This window comes from Lepidothrix coronata, unplaced genomic scaffold, assembly GCF_001604755.1.
Source record: "Lepidothrix coronata isolate B3197 unplaced genomic scaffold, Lepidothrix_coronata-1.0 Scaffold9, whole genome shotgun sequence".
Taxonomy (NCBI): domain Eukaryota; kingdom Metazoa; phylum Chordata; class Aves; order Passeriformes; family Pipridae; genus Lepidothrix; species Lepidothrix coronata.
In genome coordinates, this window is record NW_016690189.1 from 8098431 (window position 1) to 8116791 (window position 18361).

At 41.4% G+C, this 18361-nt stretch overlaps 1 protein-coding gene across 3 annotated transcripts in view; it reads right to left on the reverse strand.

Annotated features, from left to right (window-relative positions):
• The window catches only part of TMCC3 (transmembrane and coiled-coil domain family 3), a 156385-nt gene that overhangs the window by 116754 nt on the left and 21270 nt on the right, over nucleotides 1-18361 (reverse strand). The window contains exon 2 of one of the 3 annotated variants that reach the window (XM_017804325.1): nucleotides 1692-1804. The exons of the other annotated variants lie outside the window; for them this stretch is intronic. Coding sequence (XP_017659814.1) covers nucleotides 1692-1694 — 3 coding nt within the window. The 5' untranslated portion in view covers nucleotides 1695-1804. The remainder of the gene's footprint in view (nucleotides 1-1691; nucleotides 1805-18361) is intronic. 3 annotated transcript variants of the gene reach the window in all.

An 18361-nucleotide genomic window follows, 5' to 3' on the forward strand; every position in this document is an offset into this window, starting at 1 on the left:
ATAAAATGTGTTCATAAATATATATAACAAAACAAATTTATGCACTAAAAAATGTAACAAGTCAAAACTTCAAAACAAAGCTATAATAATTACTCCATTAATATCACATTTCTAATGAGAATATACTCATTTTTTAAGTCAACATTTTTTCCTAAAACTTAAACCCCTTTCTTACAAAGAATGGGAGAAGCAAAACCATTCCATTTATCTTATAATGCAGCATGAGAGTGCATAAATGCAAACACATACATGCCACTGAACATCATCAGAACTATATAGCTTAGAGTCACAGGGTCCTATTCGGCTGAGTAGGTTTCCCCGTTGAACAAGGAGCTCTGGCATCTAGCCCTTGCATTCAGTATACCAGGCTGTAACAGCAGGCCACACACAGTCACAGGTACGACTAGATATTTCAGAATTTTTGTATGACCTACCGTGTCTCTAAAGTCACCTGAATATGGACTGAAATTACTTGCTAGAAACTGCTCCAATGTTGCAGTTGCTTAATTCCTCAAATATATATCATTTTGATATCCAGTAGTTTCTGTGACACCAATAAACCCATCATGTATTGGAATGAGAATACACCGTTGAAAGTGTTGATGCTGTTGAAAGATTCTATCAAGGGCACAGAGAAACATGATAAGTTCCATGCCAGTGAGTTCTCTCATTTAGGATAAATCTTTTGTATGACATACAGTCATTGTTTGATGAAAAAAATGCTTTATTACAATGAAAGGGAAATATCAGCTATATAGAAATAATGTCAAGCAAAAGAGTAAATCATAGGCAGGTCTGACAAACCAATACCATATACTAAAGTTGCTATGGATGCCCTGAGGCAGAGCAGCACAGTCTTTTGAAAGTGTTATGGAAATACAGAATTCAAGGTACACTGTCAATTTGTTCCAAAACGTGCTCACCCTCGGCTGGCATTCAGCGTGGTGCTGGCACTGAAACTGCTGCCAGCAAAGCTGTAACCATCTGTTACCAGAAGAACGTGACCCAACTCTGCAAGTTACAAGACATTCAGAAGTAAAGGTTACAGTATTCCTTGAATCAGGGAAGGTAATGATGGGAAGGGTTTCAGATGATCTTCCAAGGCAGCTAGTATAGCATCACCTTCATTTTTGGACTGTTTTCTTGTATCACCATACTCTCCTAATTTTCGGGTTTTGTCATCTGAGATTGGTTGTAATTTCCATACTTGGTTTAGTTAGCTTAGTTTCCTATGGAAATCAGATTCCCAGGATAAGTCTGTGTATATGTCTGTAATAAACTTTTAATGTTGATTTCAGACCAATCAGACAGACACTAGAGATCTCAAATATGACGAGCTCTCTGTGTATTTTGTAACACTAGAGTGAAGGAAACTAAGGTTTTGATTTTGTTGGCCAAGTAAGTTGAACGGGGCAGCCTACGTCTAGCTGTCCAAATATTTGGCAGAACAAAGGCTGTATGAAAAAGGATGGGAATTGTATAGGATACATGGTGAGAACAGAAAATAGTAGTTTAATTTAATTTTTAAAAGCCTATGATGGAAAGGCTCAAGACCATAGGAAACTGAGTTTCCACAGTATTCTCTGTAGCCACAGGACCTGACAATCACACCTTAGTGAACAAGCTAACCTCATAGCAACAGCTATATTTAAGCTAATATTAATGATGGGATTTTCATTATTAAACTTTACCATCTCCCATAATAAATGGGATTGCCGCTGGAATCTGAGGGAATTTAGCAGTCATGCTGGGCTGGCCATCTCTGCACAATGCTCAGTAAAGATGCTGTGTAATGTCCATGTGCCTAAAGGGAAAAAGAAAGGGCTGCATATGAATAAACTAGTCTAATAGAGAGAGTTGAAGCCTAGCTAAGGGCTCCTCGTTGATTTTAACACCATTGCAACTGGTGGTAGGTCAATACTGAGGACAGCAGTGGTGATGGCTGCGTGAACTGCACTGAGCAGCAGAGCAGTAACAGCTGAACAGCCAGTCCCAGCTGTTTCCACCACATCCACCCCTGTGCCACTTCTCATTCCAGCTTAAACAGTAATTTCCCCAAGAAACGGATTTCCTCTGCATTCAATGGGGTAGCAAAGAACCCCACCTTTCTTAATCTGCTTCTGAGACTTCTGCATTGCAGTTGTTGGGAAAAACTGCTACTTTTAAACCTAATATTTAATTAAAGTATCTCCAGGATTTTTTTCTCCTGTAATTTAGTGACACTTCTCTTGCAGGCTAACAAGAATTATTTGCCAACTATTACGGCTACTGCAGACAAAAGAGGTCTCCAAGCTGCACCAGTAGCTGTAATTAACACAGGAGCATACATCAATATGCAATTGACTTCTCAGGGAATTCAGTGCAGCCACACAACCAAGCAGCTCTGACAAGCTTTTGGCATCCAGACAGCAGCTAGTCCTGCCAGAAACTGGAACAAGAGCAGAAGGAGAACGAGAGGACCAGTTTTCTCTGCAAGGATTTTTCTAAGATCATCTTCCTTGGGTGCAGGGTCACATCCAGACCCATGAAATCCACCCTGCTTATGGATCCTGGATTTAGGTGAGCAATAGCAATGCAGAATTTCAAAGCCTTCCTCTTGCCAGGAATGCCAGTCAGCAATTATTCACCATGGCATGAACAACAAGACTGCGGGGCTAGGTATGATGAATATGGGCTGCAGCTGCTGAGATGATAGATTGTGACATTGGATTGGAGTGCGACATCTCAGTACAAATGGGAGCCTTAGGCAGTAATACAAGGAGACTGGGAGGAATGGACTTGGAGCACAATTTTTTGCTCATGTGAGCAATGTGATGGTTAATTGTACAGAGGGAACAGTTCTCTGAGAAGCAAGCTAATAATTGCATTTTTTAATCTGCAGCTAGTCCTGATAGTGATAGGTATAGTCCATCACTGACCCCTGTGATCAGAAACAGAGAAGGTGTTAGAGAAAGTTAGAGAGCCCAGCCAGGTGCACAAGGTGTTTTGCAAGGGTGGGAGGTCAAACGTCCCTATTCTGAAATGAACCATAAGGTGGCACTGCTTTAAAACATTACCTACAAAGATTTTCCCTGACATTTTCCATAATCTACAAGAACACAAGTTCCCGCCGAAATTAAGCAAATAATGTCATCCTACAGAAATCTCAGTGATATAGTGAGAGTGAATACCATTGGCACATGTACTTTCACATACATTATTTTCTCTGAAATTGCTAAGTTTTGTCCTGAAAAACCAAATGTCTCAGATACTTTGGTTCAAGCACTGCAACTCCTATTTCAAAATGTATGTTCGTGTGTGTAATACCCACCCCCCTCCCCTCTTGGGACAACCTCTGGCATGTAATACCATAAAGATTTTGCTCTTTTTCTGTCCCACAGCAGTAGGCAACAAAGACACTTCTAAAGAGTAATTTTCTGCTTCACATCTAATCTGTAGGAAAAGACTGGCAGAGAAAAGTAGTCTTTGCAAGTGGAGTCACAGGAAATTCATAGTTTTTATGGTAAAATGAACTACATAGATTCTCTGTGATTTGCTACTGTGGTAGATGTGGTCACCACTTTAAATGAATGGTGAAAGGGACCTAAAGCCATGTACAAAGAGACAGTCCAAGAGAGAACAGTGCAAGAGTGTGATTCTTAACATTAAGTTCCTGAATGCAAAGACAAGGACTCTACTGAATCTCCAAATATCTCATGTGTACACAGAAATGAGCTGCTGGTTGTGTGTCGGTGTACAGTGCCAGTTTTTCATAGCACAAAAAAAAGAAATGGGTCAGAAGATAAATGCTCACTGACTGAAGAACCTTCTGCTGGGTTGTCATACAGAAGCCTAACTGATCTGGAAATAGCAAGGCCATGAGTTCAGGACCCCCTTGATCTTCTGTATCCAGCTGGTCTCCTGCCCTGCAAAGAACTCTTCAGCTTTCAGGCAGCCCTTTACTATGAACATGCAACGTCCTTAAACCACTGTTATTTTTGCAGTCTCTACCACAAACTATGGCTCACCCACCTCCAGCTACCACATGCTATGCATAAGAACACATTATAGGGACAGATAGCAGAACTACCTGAGCCTAGCCTTAGATATTTTCTTTCTTACAGGTACTTTTGATCTAGCTTTACATCTCAGTAGTGATCTTGCACTGACACCCTTTCAGCCAATGGAATAAAATGTTTAAAAAGCCAGTGACACGATGGATGGGCCACAGACCCCTTTCCAAGTGCACTGACAGTGGAATGATGAAGCACTGTCAGACTAGAGATTGACTTCAGGGCGTGCAATTGCCAGTGAATTGACCCAGGCCACATCTTGACAGACAAACACCATCCATCCATTCATGAATCTATCTGTTTGGATCAATGTATTCGCTCTGCCCAATACACAGTCTGGCAGAATGCAAAGCAGTCGACTGAAACAGCTGGAAAGACACCAAAACAGTCTGTCCATATCAACATGAGGATGTTCTCATTTACTATAACCTTACTGGTATTTCAAACGGGAGAATATGCTAATTCACACCAAGAATGTAAACATAGATGTCTTCAGAGTGTAGCAACTCAGATGATTTTGAGTTGATCCCTACCACTCTGCTAAGATAATGGGAAGCTTTTTCCTACTGGAGTTGTCTGAAAAACCCGCCATGCATCTAAAAACCAAAAGATAGGGACAGTGGGAGACAGGAGGATGGATGAACTCGCAAATATCAGCATGCAAAGTTAAAAAGATTCTATCAGTAAGACTCATATGATGAGTTTTAGTCTTTTTTCTTTTTCCTCTTTTGAGCATCCAAGATAGTCTTTATTTCAAGTATCACCACAGGAGGAGTAATTCATTCAAATGAAATGTGATTTACTCTAAATGAGCAAGAAAAATATTCCAAAACATTCTGAGCTCCAAACCTTAACAAAAAAGAAAAGTATTTTTCTTTAAAATACAACTCTCAGAGAAAATAAGCCCTTTTTTTTTTTTTTGGTCAACAAATACACTGTGAAAAGATGGCACATTGGCTCTTTTTGAGAAGCAAGCTATCAAATTCTCCTTTTCTGTCTCCAGTCATAGCTAACTGAAGACTACCAGTGGCAGTGAGATGCCATTAGACCTACTTGACTTTTACAGATCTTTTTGAGTTGGATACTAACAGCAGTTATGAACTGGAGCCCAAACATGAAACACTATTAAATTCTTTGAATCTAATACAGAAGCGCTTCAATTATCCAAGCCTTGTGTTATGCCAGATGAGGTCATGATTCTTAATGATCATCATATTGAATATTCCTGCCACATTCTGAAAGCTTAATTATCAAAATTATCCTTTGTCCCTTGTGTCATATGGATAATTGAGGTTTATATATTTCACGCAAAACAGGTTTTGTACCTCATTAAACAGACCCATCTCTATTTCCACAATGTAATTCCTGAACACAATCTGTGCAGTTTACATCCTCATGCCTGGACAGCATGATTATGCTAACTATAAGGTAAACTGGGATTTAAGTCAGAAACTGCTAGAAACCCACAAATCAGGTGGCGGGGCTCCAGCTTTGGAAGCAGATTGATTTTCTGCACTCTGAATAGGCATGCAAAATGGCACCGTTTGTTACGTTATTCAAGCTGTTTAGCTGAACAGTGTTTTACTCATGTCTAACTTACACTGGCACTGATCATCACTTGTTTTTAGCAGGAGTGAGTCCAGAAGGCAAATCATACACAGCTCAATTAGTTTAAACTAGTACTACAAAAATGTGACATGCAGATGCTAATTCTTAGTCTGTTGTAGCAATGCAGGATCCTTAGAGTAAGTTCAGCATATGAGTTCACATACCCCCTTTTTTATATACCGATGTGGACTACACAAAAGTCCTCAAAACGAATTAATTCCCATGTGTTTACCCCAAACACAGAACTACACAACAGTATGAAGGCAGCAGACTCACTATAAGACACACATAAAAAGTCTAGGGGAAAACCAAACACTTGACTTATTTATCAGCCCATCTTCCCATCTTCTTGGGAAGAGCCCACAGGAGTGTTCACAACTGCCATGGCATCACAGGAGTTTTGTCCCTGGGTAGCAGCATGTCTCACTGGCTAAGAGAAAATTCTCAAATATAGCATTCATGAAAACTGGGACATCAACTGCCACTCTGTTTCCAGGAAGACAGGTTTACAGGTAACACATAAATCTAATCCAGCATTGAGTAATTTTTGTCCCTCTTTCATACCTCATTATCTGAAAAGCATCCTAGTAGTATAAGATAGCTAAGAGAGACCTGTACCCAAAGTCCTATTCAAAGGGCAATGCCATGCAAAGGTGATGGCTCTGAGGGGCCTTTCAGGAAAGAAGTGGGAAAGTGGAGTGCAGTGAAAGGAGAGAGGGAAGAAGACATCTGATACCTGCCCCAGCCCACTGACTGCAGAGAACACGGAGCAGCAGTGAGAGCTAGAGAAGGGGAAAAGAGTAGCCAAGAGGGAATTGTGAAGAGCTACACAAACGTCACACAGCAGGAGAAAGAGATGGGAGCTAAAGAAGCCAGAATCATAGAACCTGGCAATAATCCTGAAAGGATGTGGCACTGGTGGATGTATCTGAAGAGGAGCAATATGGTGGGAGGCAGCATTTGTGGGAGTGCCTCCTGTAGAAGGAGAGCAGAAAGGAAAGTGCCCGCAGAAATAAAGAGGTTATCATGCAGTTACCTAAGATACAGAAAAAATGGCCTTTACAGCTGCTGAAACAATGTTACTGTGAGCAAATTAACCCTGTCGGCCTTTCTTTGAACAAGTCACAGTGTCCGGCTGTAGAGCTCAGAGAAGGCGGGTGCAATGTGCACCAGAATCAGCAGGGATACAACTAGTGAGTTTTATGCTATTTAAAATGCCTCAAAAGGGTTGTTTAATGGATATTTCAATATGCAGATACTTAATTTGATCAGAAACTTCATTATCTGTGTCCTAGTTCTTCACTATACCTAAGTATTTGTCTTACAAGATACTACTCCCAAAGCACCTCTAGATTTATACTATATATTTATGTATAAAAATCTTGAATTATGTTCAGTGACAACTGATCAGAAAACATCAGTGTTGCCTGTAAAAGAAATACATTACAATGTTTGTATCAATAATCTTGAATAGGTTTTAATTTTACCTTAGCTTTTTATTCATGAAAGAAGATCTTCCCCTCAAAAGAGAAAGTTATTTTATACAGCTAGAATTAGCTTAGTTCACAGACTTCATTTGAAAAATTTAATTCATCATCCTGACTTCTACCCTGTAGCAGTCAATGTACTTCCACATGCACTGCTCCTAACAATAAATCCACAAGTGAGAAGGCAGTTTCCACTACAAGTGCCTAGTTGAAGTTGAGTTCAGCTCTTCGCGGGATTAAGCCCTACAAAGCAGCAGTGGTGTGCAATACAGAGGAGGTCAGAGCACTGTAATTCTCTAAGTGAGACTGCAGATGATATCTCATGCGGCAGGTTGCCAAGGAGCTGCTAGGAGCAAAGAACAAATACAGATGGGAGGAGGTGGATGCAGCAAGGATGGAATTACACTGAAATGGCTTTGGCTACATGTGTGACAATAACAGACAGTAGGAGCAGCAAAGCCCAGGACCTGCAGAGACCAGGCAAGGATGCTCCAGCAGGACTAGCAAAAGAGCCCCTGAAGGTCCCAGCAACGCTTCCTCCAATGGCTGAGGTTTCACGCTACAGCTCTGTCAGGCATCCTCAGCCACAAACCACTTCCTTCAGCTGCTCTCTTATCCCACCTACTGTCCAGGGACCCAAGGATCACTCCTCTCATGTTCTGAAGGTGCTGTCCCTTTCCCTCTCCTCCATCCTCCTTTTCAAACTGAGTTATGGAAAAGGAGAAATCACTTGAGAAAATCTGAAATTGCTAAACATGCTATAAAAAAAACCTTAGTAAGCTCAGTGACAGATATAAAAACCTCACAGCTTTTCCCTTCAGAATCATTCAGCTATTTCAAAGCGGCACTGGTTTCCCAAGCACTAATAGGGAATGCTTCTTTACTCAGGAGAGCAGTGATGCATGTGCCTTCACAAGTGTATGCTTTTACAACACAGCAATTTAGAAAGGCAATTTCCAGTTGCCTTACATAAAACAGTCATTTAAAACTATTGGTTTTCCTCTTGACTTCTTCGTCAAGCTTTACACAAGAAAATTTTATCTCTTGCCCTCCCATGTACTGTAGTGATAATACATATTTACATTACTTCATAGTGGTGTCATGAGGATTCGTTAATGCTTATAATGAAGATGAGAAGTCCTACAAGCAATATGGTAGATCAAGGCAAGGGGTTTCTAATGAACACTTAGCCTTGTGGTATCTCTCCTCTTCCACCCTCCTCATCAGCAGCTCTAAAGCTGTTTGCCAAAATCTGTCTTTGTGGTCCAGCCAAAGTTGACCACCATATAGGCCCAGAGGACTGAACCACCCAGATAAGTAAAGTTAACAATACTGATCTCAGGCACAGCAAAAACATTGAGAACACACATATACTTTAAAAATCCCTACAGAGGCAGTGACAAGGAGGAAAATGTGCTTATAAAATCAAAATGGGCTCCAGAAGCAAGGAACAAATGAACTGATTGTTATTTAGCTTGGGAAAGTATTACTTTTTCCTCATTTGATTCAATGCCATGCTTTCCTCTGATTTAGTGATCTGTGTCTTCCGTTTCTAAATTATATTCTGTCTAAATATAGTTATCATAGAGAACAGTAAACCCAGCCTGAACACCTGGGCACTTGTTAAAGGCAGGCTATCCTGGAAGTGGTAGATCAGCACACCAGAACCAGCATTCAAAAGCCACCTCCAGTGTGCTCGGCTTTGCCAAGGTTAGTGACATCAGCACTTGGTTCATCAGGCAGCTCCTCTTCCTCTCCCCATCCCATCTCACACATGGAGACCTGGTCTACACACAGTCCCTGGCTCTGAAGCTGGAAACGGGAGCTCTCTAGTTGACTTCTCACGTACAGATAGTCATTGCTCCTCTGTCCCCGCAGTGCCACAGTCTGACAGACCCATATTCTCATCCAAATTCATTGGGGAACCACAACTGGGAAACCAGAGCAGGCAGCACAGGTGCCAACAGACTTGAGCAACCAGATCTCTAGGACATATGAGGTGAGGCACATCTACCCCACCCGAATGGTCTAGATTCAAACTTCATGTGTTTGTTCCCTGAGCCTCAGGATCTACCCTGGCTCCACAAGCCGTGTACAAAGGAGACACAAGCACTCTTTGTAAGTGCTAATAACCTGTGTTTTTCTTACAGCAGTGTTCTTAGAGCAGTGTTTCCTATGCTCAGCTTGTCAAAGCACCAGCTTAGCTTCACTTGACAGTAGTTCTAAAACTGTGCCCTTACCTGAGAGGCTCTAGTGAAAGAATGTCACAGCTGATCTGTAATTCAACATCAAGCAGTGAAAAAGTAGGTCAGGAGGCATGCTGGCACTGCCCTGAGCCCACCCAGGGTCAGAGCAACCGCTGGGTCAGGGCTGTGCAGGGACAAGGCTCAACCTGAATGTGGCAACAAGGAGTTTCTAATCTTTAAAGAGCTGGCAAAGAGAGTACAGCCACTTGTAAGTCTGAACGCTAGTTTGCCACAGGAGACTTTATATGATTACTGTGATTCTAGGATGCTTTTCTTTAATGAAAACATTCCGTCACCACCTGTCAGGAATAAATTTAGGCAAAGAAAACAAGACAATATTGAACTAGAAGGCAGGATCTTGCAAAACATCAGCGCTGATTCATGCCTTCCCATTCCTTCCCCTCCATCCTACTCCAGGCACCATGCCGAGAATACATTAACTTAACTTGCATGGGGATTTAAATTAGATTACTATCCACTTGAGATTCCTTTATTCTTCACCACTGCTGTATTTCTGTAATACTGAATAAAAGTAGCTTTGTCTTTTTCTTCAACAACTCAATCTCTGCAGAGTCAGGCAGCAGAGGTGCCAAGTACAAAAGTCTCGATTCCTCACTCCCACCCCTAGAACTGGTACGCCAGGGTATTAGGATATAAATGTTATTTTTCCTCTCAACACGCACAAATTACCAAAATATTGTGTATGTATACATTCTTGCTGGTTAAAGCTCCACTCCTGCTTTTTAGGATGTGAAAACAGTAGTTAAAACAAGTCACTTGTTGTAGGACTAAGTTGAAAACTACTCTTGTATAGAAAATACCCTCTTGCATCACACATTAAAAGAAGCAATGATAAATAACTGTTAGGAAACCGAGGCTTCTATTATCACCCAAGGCCAGGGACATTTTATTCTGCATACCCTCAACTCATTCTAGTTTCTGCAATGACAGCACTCAGAATTACAGTCTAGAAAGCTCTCTGGCTACATTTTTCCACAGTAATTTTAAAAAATCAAACTTTACTCGTGTAATGGAACACTTACCACCCTGCAGAAGGAACTTTTTCCTGCTCCTTTCCCTCATCCAGGTAGTCTCCGTGCTCAGCCGTCCTCCTGTGCAGGTGTTCTGCAAGCCACAAAAGCCCAGTCTGCCCAGACCAGTAGCTGGCCTGGCAGCAGTGAGTGGCATTGAAAGCAGTCCTCTCTGAAAAGTTTTCTTTGTGTTGCAGAGCAGTTCAGAAAACCAACAAGGTCTACCTGAGCTTTCCCACGCTTCAAACAAGCATCCTCAGTGACTGGATGCTTAGGAAGGGAACATCAGAGGATGGGAACACACTGGTCTGGCAGCAGCAGGAGACTGGACACGGCTTCCTGGTTGCAAGGCTGGGCACAGTTACACCTTTGCTGAGAGCTGACGCAAATAGCAAAAATCTTAGAAAAGTTGTCCTAATTCTTTCTTACTAAAGGTCAGATGGAAGCCATTTTCTGAGAAAGCATCCCCAGTATGTACCACCAGCATGGTTTTGGAGGGGAGGGGAGGTGACAGATCATTGAATCCAATCCTTGACTGAACACCACCATGCCAACTAAACTATATCTCTAAGTGCCATGTCCAGTCACTTCTTGAACACCTCCAAGGATGGTGACTCCACCACTTCCCTGGGTAGCCGACTCCAATGCTTGAGAAACCTTCTAGAGAATTCCTCATGGTGTCCAACCTGAACCTCCTCTGCTGCAGCTTGAGGCACCTCCTCCTGTCCTGCCACTGGTTGCCTGAGAGAAGAAACCAATCCTCACCTGGCTACAACCCCCTTTCAGGTGGTTGTAGAGAGTGATAAGGTCCCCCATGAGCCTACTTTTCTCCAAGCTAAACACCCCCAGCTCCCTCAGCTGCTCCTCATATGACTTACTCTCTAGACCCTTCACCAGCTTTGTTGCCCTTCTCCATACACGCTCCAGCCCTTCAATGTCTTGCTTGTAGTGAGGGGCACAGAACTGGACACAGTACTCGAGCTGTGGCCTCACCAGTGCTGAGTACAGGGGGACAATTACTTTCCTAGTCCTGCTGGCCATGCTGTTTCTAATACAGGCTCTATCTCTCAGGAAGACCCAAACAGACTGAATCAAAATAGTAAAAAGCAATGGAAAGTATATCTCCTCAGCCTTATACATGAAAAACAAACAAACAAAAACAAACAAACAAACAAACAAACAGACAGACAAAAATTCCCCTTTATTTCTGAGCAAGTCAACATTTATCATACATCCATTCACGTTCATTAGCTCAAGTGGCCCAGTACCAAAGGTTTGCCACTGGGGAATATGTCCTTTTTAAACAGTTAATGGAGTTATAATTAATTGTGCTACCTGAAAATACATCTTGACAAAAAGAGAACTGAAATGCATTAAAAATTGTGTTTATTCATCTGCCCAGAGATAAGCCAGAAAAGAAAAGAGAATATAGAACAGTTTTTAGAGCATCTGAAAAGAATGGAGAACTACTAGGAGACTGGCAAATTCAATTTCTGGTATGAATAATTGTATGAGATGAAGATTAACAATAATACAAACAAAAAAAACCCAAACCCAGACGTAAATACTAACTACTTTGCAAAAATAAAGAGAATAAAGAGCTTTGAGTCTTTTTTTTTTAAACTAGAGGTTAGTTTTTCATGGGAAAATTAGTATTTTCATCAGAAATATATTTTCTTGGCTTTGTTTGTTGCCTTTTTAAATCAAAACCTAATTTTCTATTTTAAAAAAAAGCTTTGATAAAAACAATATGGGCCAGTGAAGCATTTTCTTTTATGATGGTTTCTGGCATCCAGGGTCAGGTTCCACTACATTAAATACAATGGCTTAAGATCAATTGCTCAGAAGCAGAAAAACAGTGACCAAAGAGCTAGTGTCCTGATTTTATAGGTCCCAAAGCCACATGAGATCTGTCAGGGTATGCACAGATGTTGTAGTAGGGCAGAAGAGGTGAGTCCTAGCCATTTTTTTTACCTTACAACTGGAGACTATCAAAGATTTTTGGCAGTTCTACTTACTTTTCAATCAGCTCATCTCTGCATTTTCTTCTCATGCCTATTTTTTTCATGTATGTTTTTTGAAGTTAAGATTTCATTGTCTTCTTACTAGGACAACATTCCAGCAATGGGGAACACATAGAGAAAAAGCTGCTAACTGGCCCTTTGCGTCTTTTGTGCTAGGAAGCGCTTTGTCCCTGCCTCAGAGCAAGAGGAGAGGACAATGTTCATCCTGGCATGGGCACGCTTTTGAGAAATGTGCACCCAGCTGTTCTGACCTACCACTACACTGAATGGGAATCATGAACACAACAAACTACTTTAAAAAGAAATCCTTCTGATTTTAGTTCAGTGAGACCAACATGTTTAAGAGATCTTAATCTTCCTCCATTTGTTTTCTCACTGTTTCAATCTTAAATTATGCACACGTTCTCTGAGACAATATACTCATAAAACATTTCTCAGCTGACCTGCTTAATCAATGGTATGACTAACAGATTCAATAACTCACAAGCAACCTCAGCAGAAAACAAAGCTCAGTTTTGTGTTGCTGCACTGTAAGGAACACGCTGGCTCACATTAAATCCACGCCTGTCTCTTGGCTGGAACAGTGGCTAACACTGGATGCCTTGGGAAGGCTTCCATGATTAGAATAATCATGTAATGGTGCTCCACAGAATATTTTCCAGCTGCTGGAGATCTGCAGGTCAAGGGCTTTCTGAGCGTGCAGTGTTAATTTTGTCCTCAGGGGCTTTTGAAGTATTCTCCCCGAATTTGAATCCATGGAAACTCATGCTCTCCCCAACACCCAATGGCCAGGAAGGCCAGGAATCTCACAGCTAAATGAGGAGTCCATCCTTCTGCTCTGAACCTGGGGGGCCTGATGGTTTCATTTGGGCACAGTTCTTTTGCTGACAGAGACAATGAATAATTACTCACTCTCTGATTCTTCCTCCCTGTGTCACTTATGCCTTGCTCTCCTCTCTGCTTACCAACAGAAGTGGCAGATAAAAATATGACCAGTAAGAAAGACAGTTAAATGCACATCAACCATTTAAATGCCATTTTGAAAAATGAACACAGGGACTTTGATACATAAACCTCGCAGACTTTCCATTACATTTTGATTCCTTACTGTCCAACCTCAAAGAATATTATTCTAGAATCTTAAGAAAATAAATTTTAGGACAGAGATTTTAAGTAGATGGTAGATATATCTGAGAAATTCCATTGACATTTCTTTATACCACAATGACACTTCCAACTTAAGACCCCCAAAACTGCAAAAATTCCACCTTATCTTTTAAACATCCTAGTTTACGTTGCTGACCAGAATGAATTAACCTTCCATCATCTATTGCCTGCCACAGCACACACCAACACTGAGCCTGAAGTCTCAGCTTCATTGCCTTGGTCCCCTTTATACCTTTGCTACTTTCAAGCCTTTTCAAGCACTGGAAAATTTCTATTTCATTTTGGTCCATATTTGCATCACAGACATTGTTGGCAGAGATGGATCCTACTGCTAATTGGTTGAATTGCAGGAAAAAAAAACAGGAGAAGCAGCAGTGGGAAAGATGAACTCCTTAGCAAATAGGAGTGCTTGAGGTAAAGGCAGAAATTCCTCTTTAGTCCTTCAAAACCAAAGCTCATGTCCCACTGAAATCCTCAATTGCATATCATGTGATCTTTTAGACACTTAAACACCTGCAGGCACCTAAATTCACTACAAATTCAGTAAAATCCACTTAAACCCACCCCAGTCACAGCCTGTCCAAGTGTAGAAGAAATCTCCATCTGTCTGTCTGTCTGTCCTGTTTCTCCCAAAGGCCAGAGACCCCTGTTTGAACCCCTGCTCTGGTGTGTTTGGAGCAAGGATTTATTCAGTGTTTCCTCATGCCAGCATGGCCTGTGTCTTAGGCAGTTAAATTGACTGCCTGTTAACTCAGCTAAATCTAATGCTTAAGTAAGTTATCTGTTGTCATGGATTTAACTGCTAACACATTTTATATTCCCTGGGGGTAGTCAAAATAGTAGAGCCTCTAAAATAGCTGAAAAAGAAAATCTCATTATTACCTCAACCCTGAAATTTAGTCTTTGACTGACAGTGTTATATACTATTTGAAGACAATCTCTGAGCAACTAAAGATACCAAAAGGGCACATATTTTCCCCAGAAGAGCTATGGTGACACCCACTCCCATTAGCCCAAACCGTCCCAGAATGTGCAGTTTTGCCCAACAAGACCAGACAATGACAACTTGCTTAAAAATAAGGCTTTCATTCTCCTCGAACACCTGGCACCTGGTGAGTAAATTTTATAGCAAGATGCAGCACTGTCCTGTACCTGTCAATGTATATTTGTCCCTCCTCACTACCTTAGGAATTAAAGAGAACATTAACAAGCCAGGCTGTTTCCTTTCCCTAACCATTAGTACTTGTAAGAGTAGTTACTGACTACTGAGCATCAGAGCCAAAACCCACCTAAGAGCATTAAATGATATATAATAAAAACAGAAGTAGTACACAATTTTATCTTCATTACACATTTTGTTTAACCCAGCCTGGATTTTCAGTATATTCTGCTCATACCAATTTTTTCTTTTTGTTGTCCCTAAATACTAATTTCTTGCTGATGTGTTTGATTTTCATTAATTTCCAAGTGTTGGTACATCTTGCCTGAAGAAATAACACAGCAGTATTTGACATGTGAATTTGTTTACCCTAGTGAAAATTAACATGGTACACAGAGCTGGTATTCAAAAAGATAATAAAAGCAGACACAAATGGGAATTTATATCTAATATGTACTTCAGTGATCTGATGAAAGATTGCTGAGACCAAATAAATTAGCTCCTAATACAGTTAATTAAAATAGGTAGGTCATCTGGCAAGAGAAGCTGAGAAAAACAAGTCCAAAGAGATGAGATTGTTGAAGTTTGGAGAACTGGCTTTCCATCTGTTACCTAGAAAGGTAGTCTACCCTCTCTGTTACTGCATTCCTGCAATGTCTAATAGACAGCTTATCTCCATTAACTACAGTGCCAATCTATTTTATTTGAATGATCAGGAAGGAGGAGGTATGAAAAAATAGGAAACAACTTCAGGGATTTTCTTCCTGCTTATACTTAGTATTTTTTTACTAATACAAAACTGAGTGAAAAGAGGGGGCATACGGAAGAAAAAGAATCAGATCTTTCCCGTGGAACGAAATCAAGTGAACCAACCTCAGCTGGCATTAGCTACATATCCAGATACTACACAACAGTGTTCTTACAAGCAAGAAAGTACTTGGAAATGCCTGTGTTCTCTCAAACTATTTGGAACAGCTTGAAGAGCGAGGAGAAGCAGAGGTGGCCAGGAAGCTCTGTACACACAACCGTCACGTTTCTGAAGTCTGAAAAGACTGTGTAGAGACAAGAAAGGGGGGAGACTCTGGAAGGATATGAAATGCCTACAAAGCATCTCAAATATGGTGTTAGGATAATTAGTAATAATTGACCCCACTAGTACTCAGAGGACTTTAGAAAGCTCTCCCTTTGTGAAGAACAGGTTGAACATATGCAGCTGGAGGGGCCAGAAAGGGTGGTAGTCAGAGGCAGGCACTTGGTAAGAGCTGCTGAGCTAGGCTCCAGGCTCAGCAGAGAATCCCAAAAGCAGCAGGCTAGCAGAGCATTGCTACTGTCCATCCTTCCCTGTCTGTGGTGGTCTCTCTGCCATACTGCACAGCACTGATGCATACAGCACCAGATCTCACCCTGAACTGCTCTGCTTTCCTCCATGGACTACAGCAGGGACCTGAGGAACATAGGGAGGATCATCTGTCTAAGATGTGCTTCTGCACTGATGAGCAAAAGTGCAGAGGAGGTTGCACAGAGTATCCCTGTGTCACTCTTGAAACTACAGGACTGCCAGCCTCTGCATACGACCGCTGGCTTCAGGTCACCAGCGCCTGAAGGACTTCATCCCATCTCATTGACTGAAGCATGGGGCAGGTTCCTTGGAGAGATCAGCTCACCTGAGTAGCCAAGGGCTCAGCTTTGGGAAAGCCCACCTCATCCACATAACTCAACAGCAGCTCCCTCGGGGCTCTAACATTTTACTAATTCCACTCATCCTCATAAGGTCTAATTTCTCTACATTAGAGTTGAAATTCAGTACACCTCCAACAGAAAGTACAGGGACATTATTTCACATCTCCAGCAACAAACCCCGAGTTTTTATTATGTTTATGAGACATCCAAAACAACTCTTTTACTTATTGCTTCTTTATGAGTGCAGATGGCACTGTAAAATTTGATCCAAATGGAAAGTGTAGATTTAACTATTTTGATCCATCCCAAGAGCTTGAGCTTTTTATCTCAGTGGCCCAGTCCTCTCCAGCTTTATTTATGTATTTTTTATTTATTTATTAGTCGCTGAAACATAAACTGCATTTACTTACAGCAAATCAGAGGGGTCTCAAATGTTAGGCTTCCTCTTGTTGGCCATAAAAATCACATGACAGGGAGAATAAAAGAAAACCAGGGGTTTCTCCCTGTTTTATCTTCCCTTTCTGACAAATAAAAAGCAAAAACTGAGATCCTAAGACAGAAATGCTAGAAAATCCTCTGTAACAGCAGAGAAAAAAGAGGAGATAAAGCAATCAATGCTGAGGTTTCATACTCCACCCTAGAGAGCCATGACATGAAATTAATTTTAACTGTTGGTTGACCCCATGACTACTGTTTTTCCAGGACATGTTAAGGACCTGATCTTTGAACTCAGTGCAGAAGGCTGTCCAACGGGATGCCTAAAGTAGGATTGGAGCACTCCTGACGCAAAGTGAGGGCTGCAATTGTGTTTCTTTTTATTTCTTGCTCTATTTGCCTAAAAGATTTCCTTTCTCAGATGATTTGTCACAGAGCCTTCATTAGTGCTAAGATTTTTAGGTAACACCTTATTACTTTAAAGCTAAAGTTAGCTTAGTTTAACTTCTCTTGGCACTGCTCTAATTCTTGTGTACAGCAGAGGAATTTAGTGCAGGTGGCCCATAATTCAGACAGAGGTCAGTCTGCAACGGATGGCTCATGAACGCGCAGCACAAAACAGGCTACCAGCGTAAACCAGCCTTCAATTCAGCCCCTAAGCAGCCCCAGAATTAGGTATGAAAAAGAAACAAGGCTCAAATACCTTGTATTCACAATCCCCAAGGTCATTTTGCCCTTCAATAAACTCTTAATTTCATATCTTGACTATCCCTGCACTCCCACTCCTTGTAAGCAGAGTATGATGAGCAATGAAAGAAGGTAGAATTCAAATAAAACATTTGCTCCACATTATTCACAATGAGAGGATAAAATTAATCAGTTTCTCTTAACCAGCTTGTCCAAATTGTAGAATAAGCACACAATAATTAACATAAGTGTAAAAGACTGTTTGGGATATTTGTAAAAGGCATTAGCAATATCAGGCTAAGTCCAGTTAGATGGATGGTTCCTCCCCAGAACAAAGAAAAATCCTAAATCATCTTGTTTGTTCTGTGTTGCTCAGGCTCCGCCAAACCAAGCACAGCCGCCGGAGCCCAGATCAGTGGCTCAGAAGCTCTGAGGACCCCAGACTCAACGACCTCCTTCACCACGCAGCAAGGGTAGAGATTTCCCATGTCTTTTATCATGAATTTTGAGAGATGTCTTGCAACTCCAGTTGTCTGAGCTATCGCACACTTAGGCTAAGGGGCCTAAGGGTGTAACAACAAAATTTGGAAAGATCACACAAAACGGGAGCAAGACAGGAACAACAGCGGGACAAGATGCCTGAGCAGCTCTTTTGATAACGTGCTTTCTACTCTGGCACTTTCCTGTTACAGCTAGTTTCAGCAGCCCAGGTGCACCTAGAGGGAAAGCTTGCCTTTTGGAAGGAGCAGTGAAAATTGTGATTGGAGCTGGATTGCCAGGGAAAG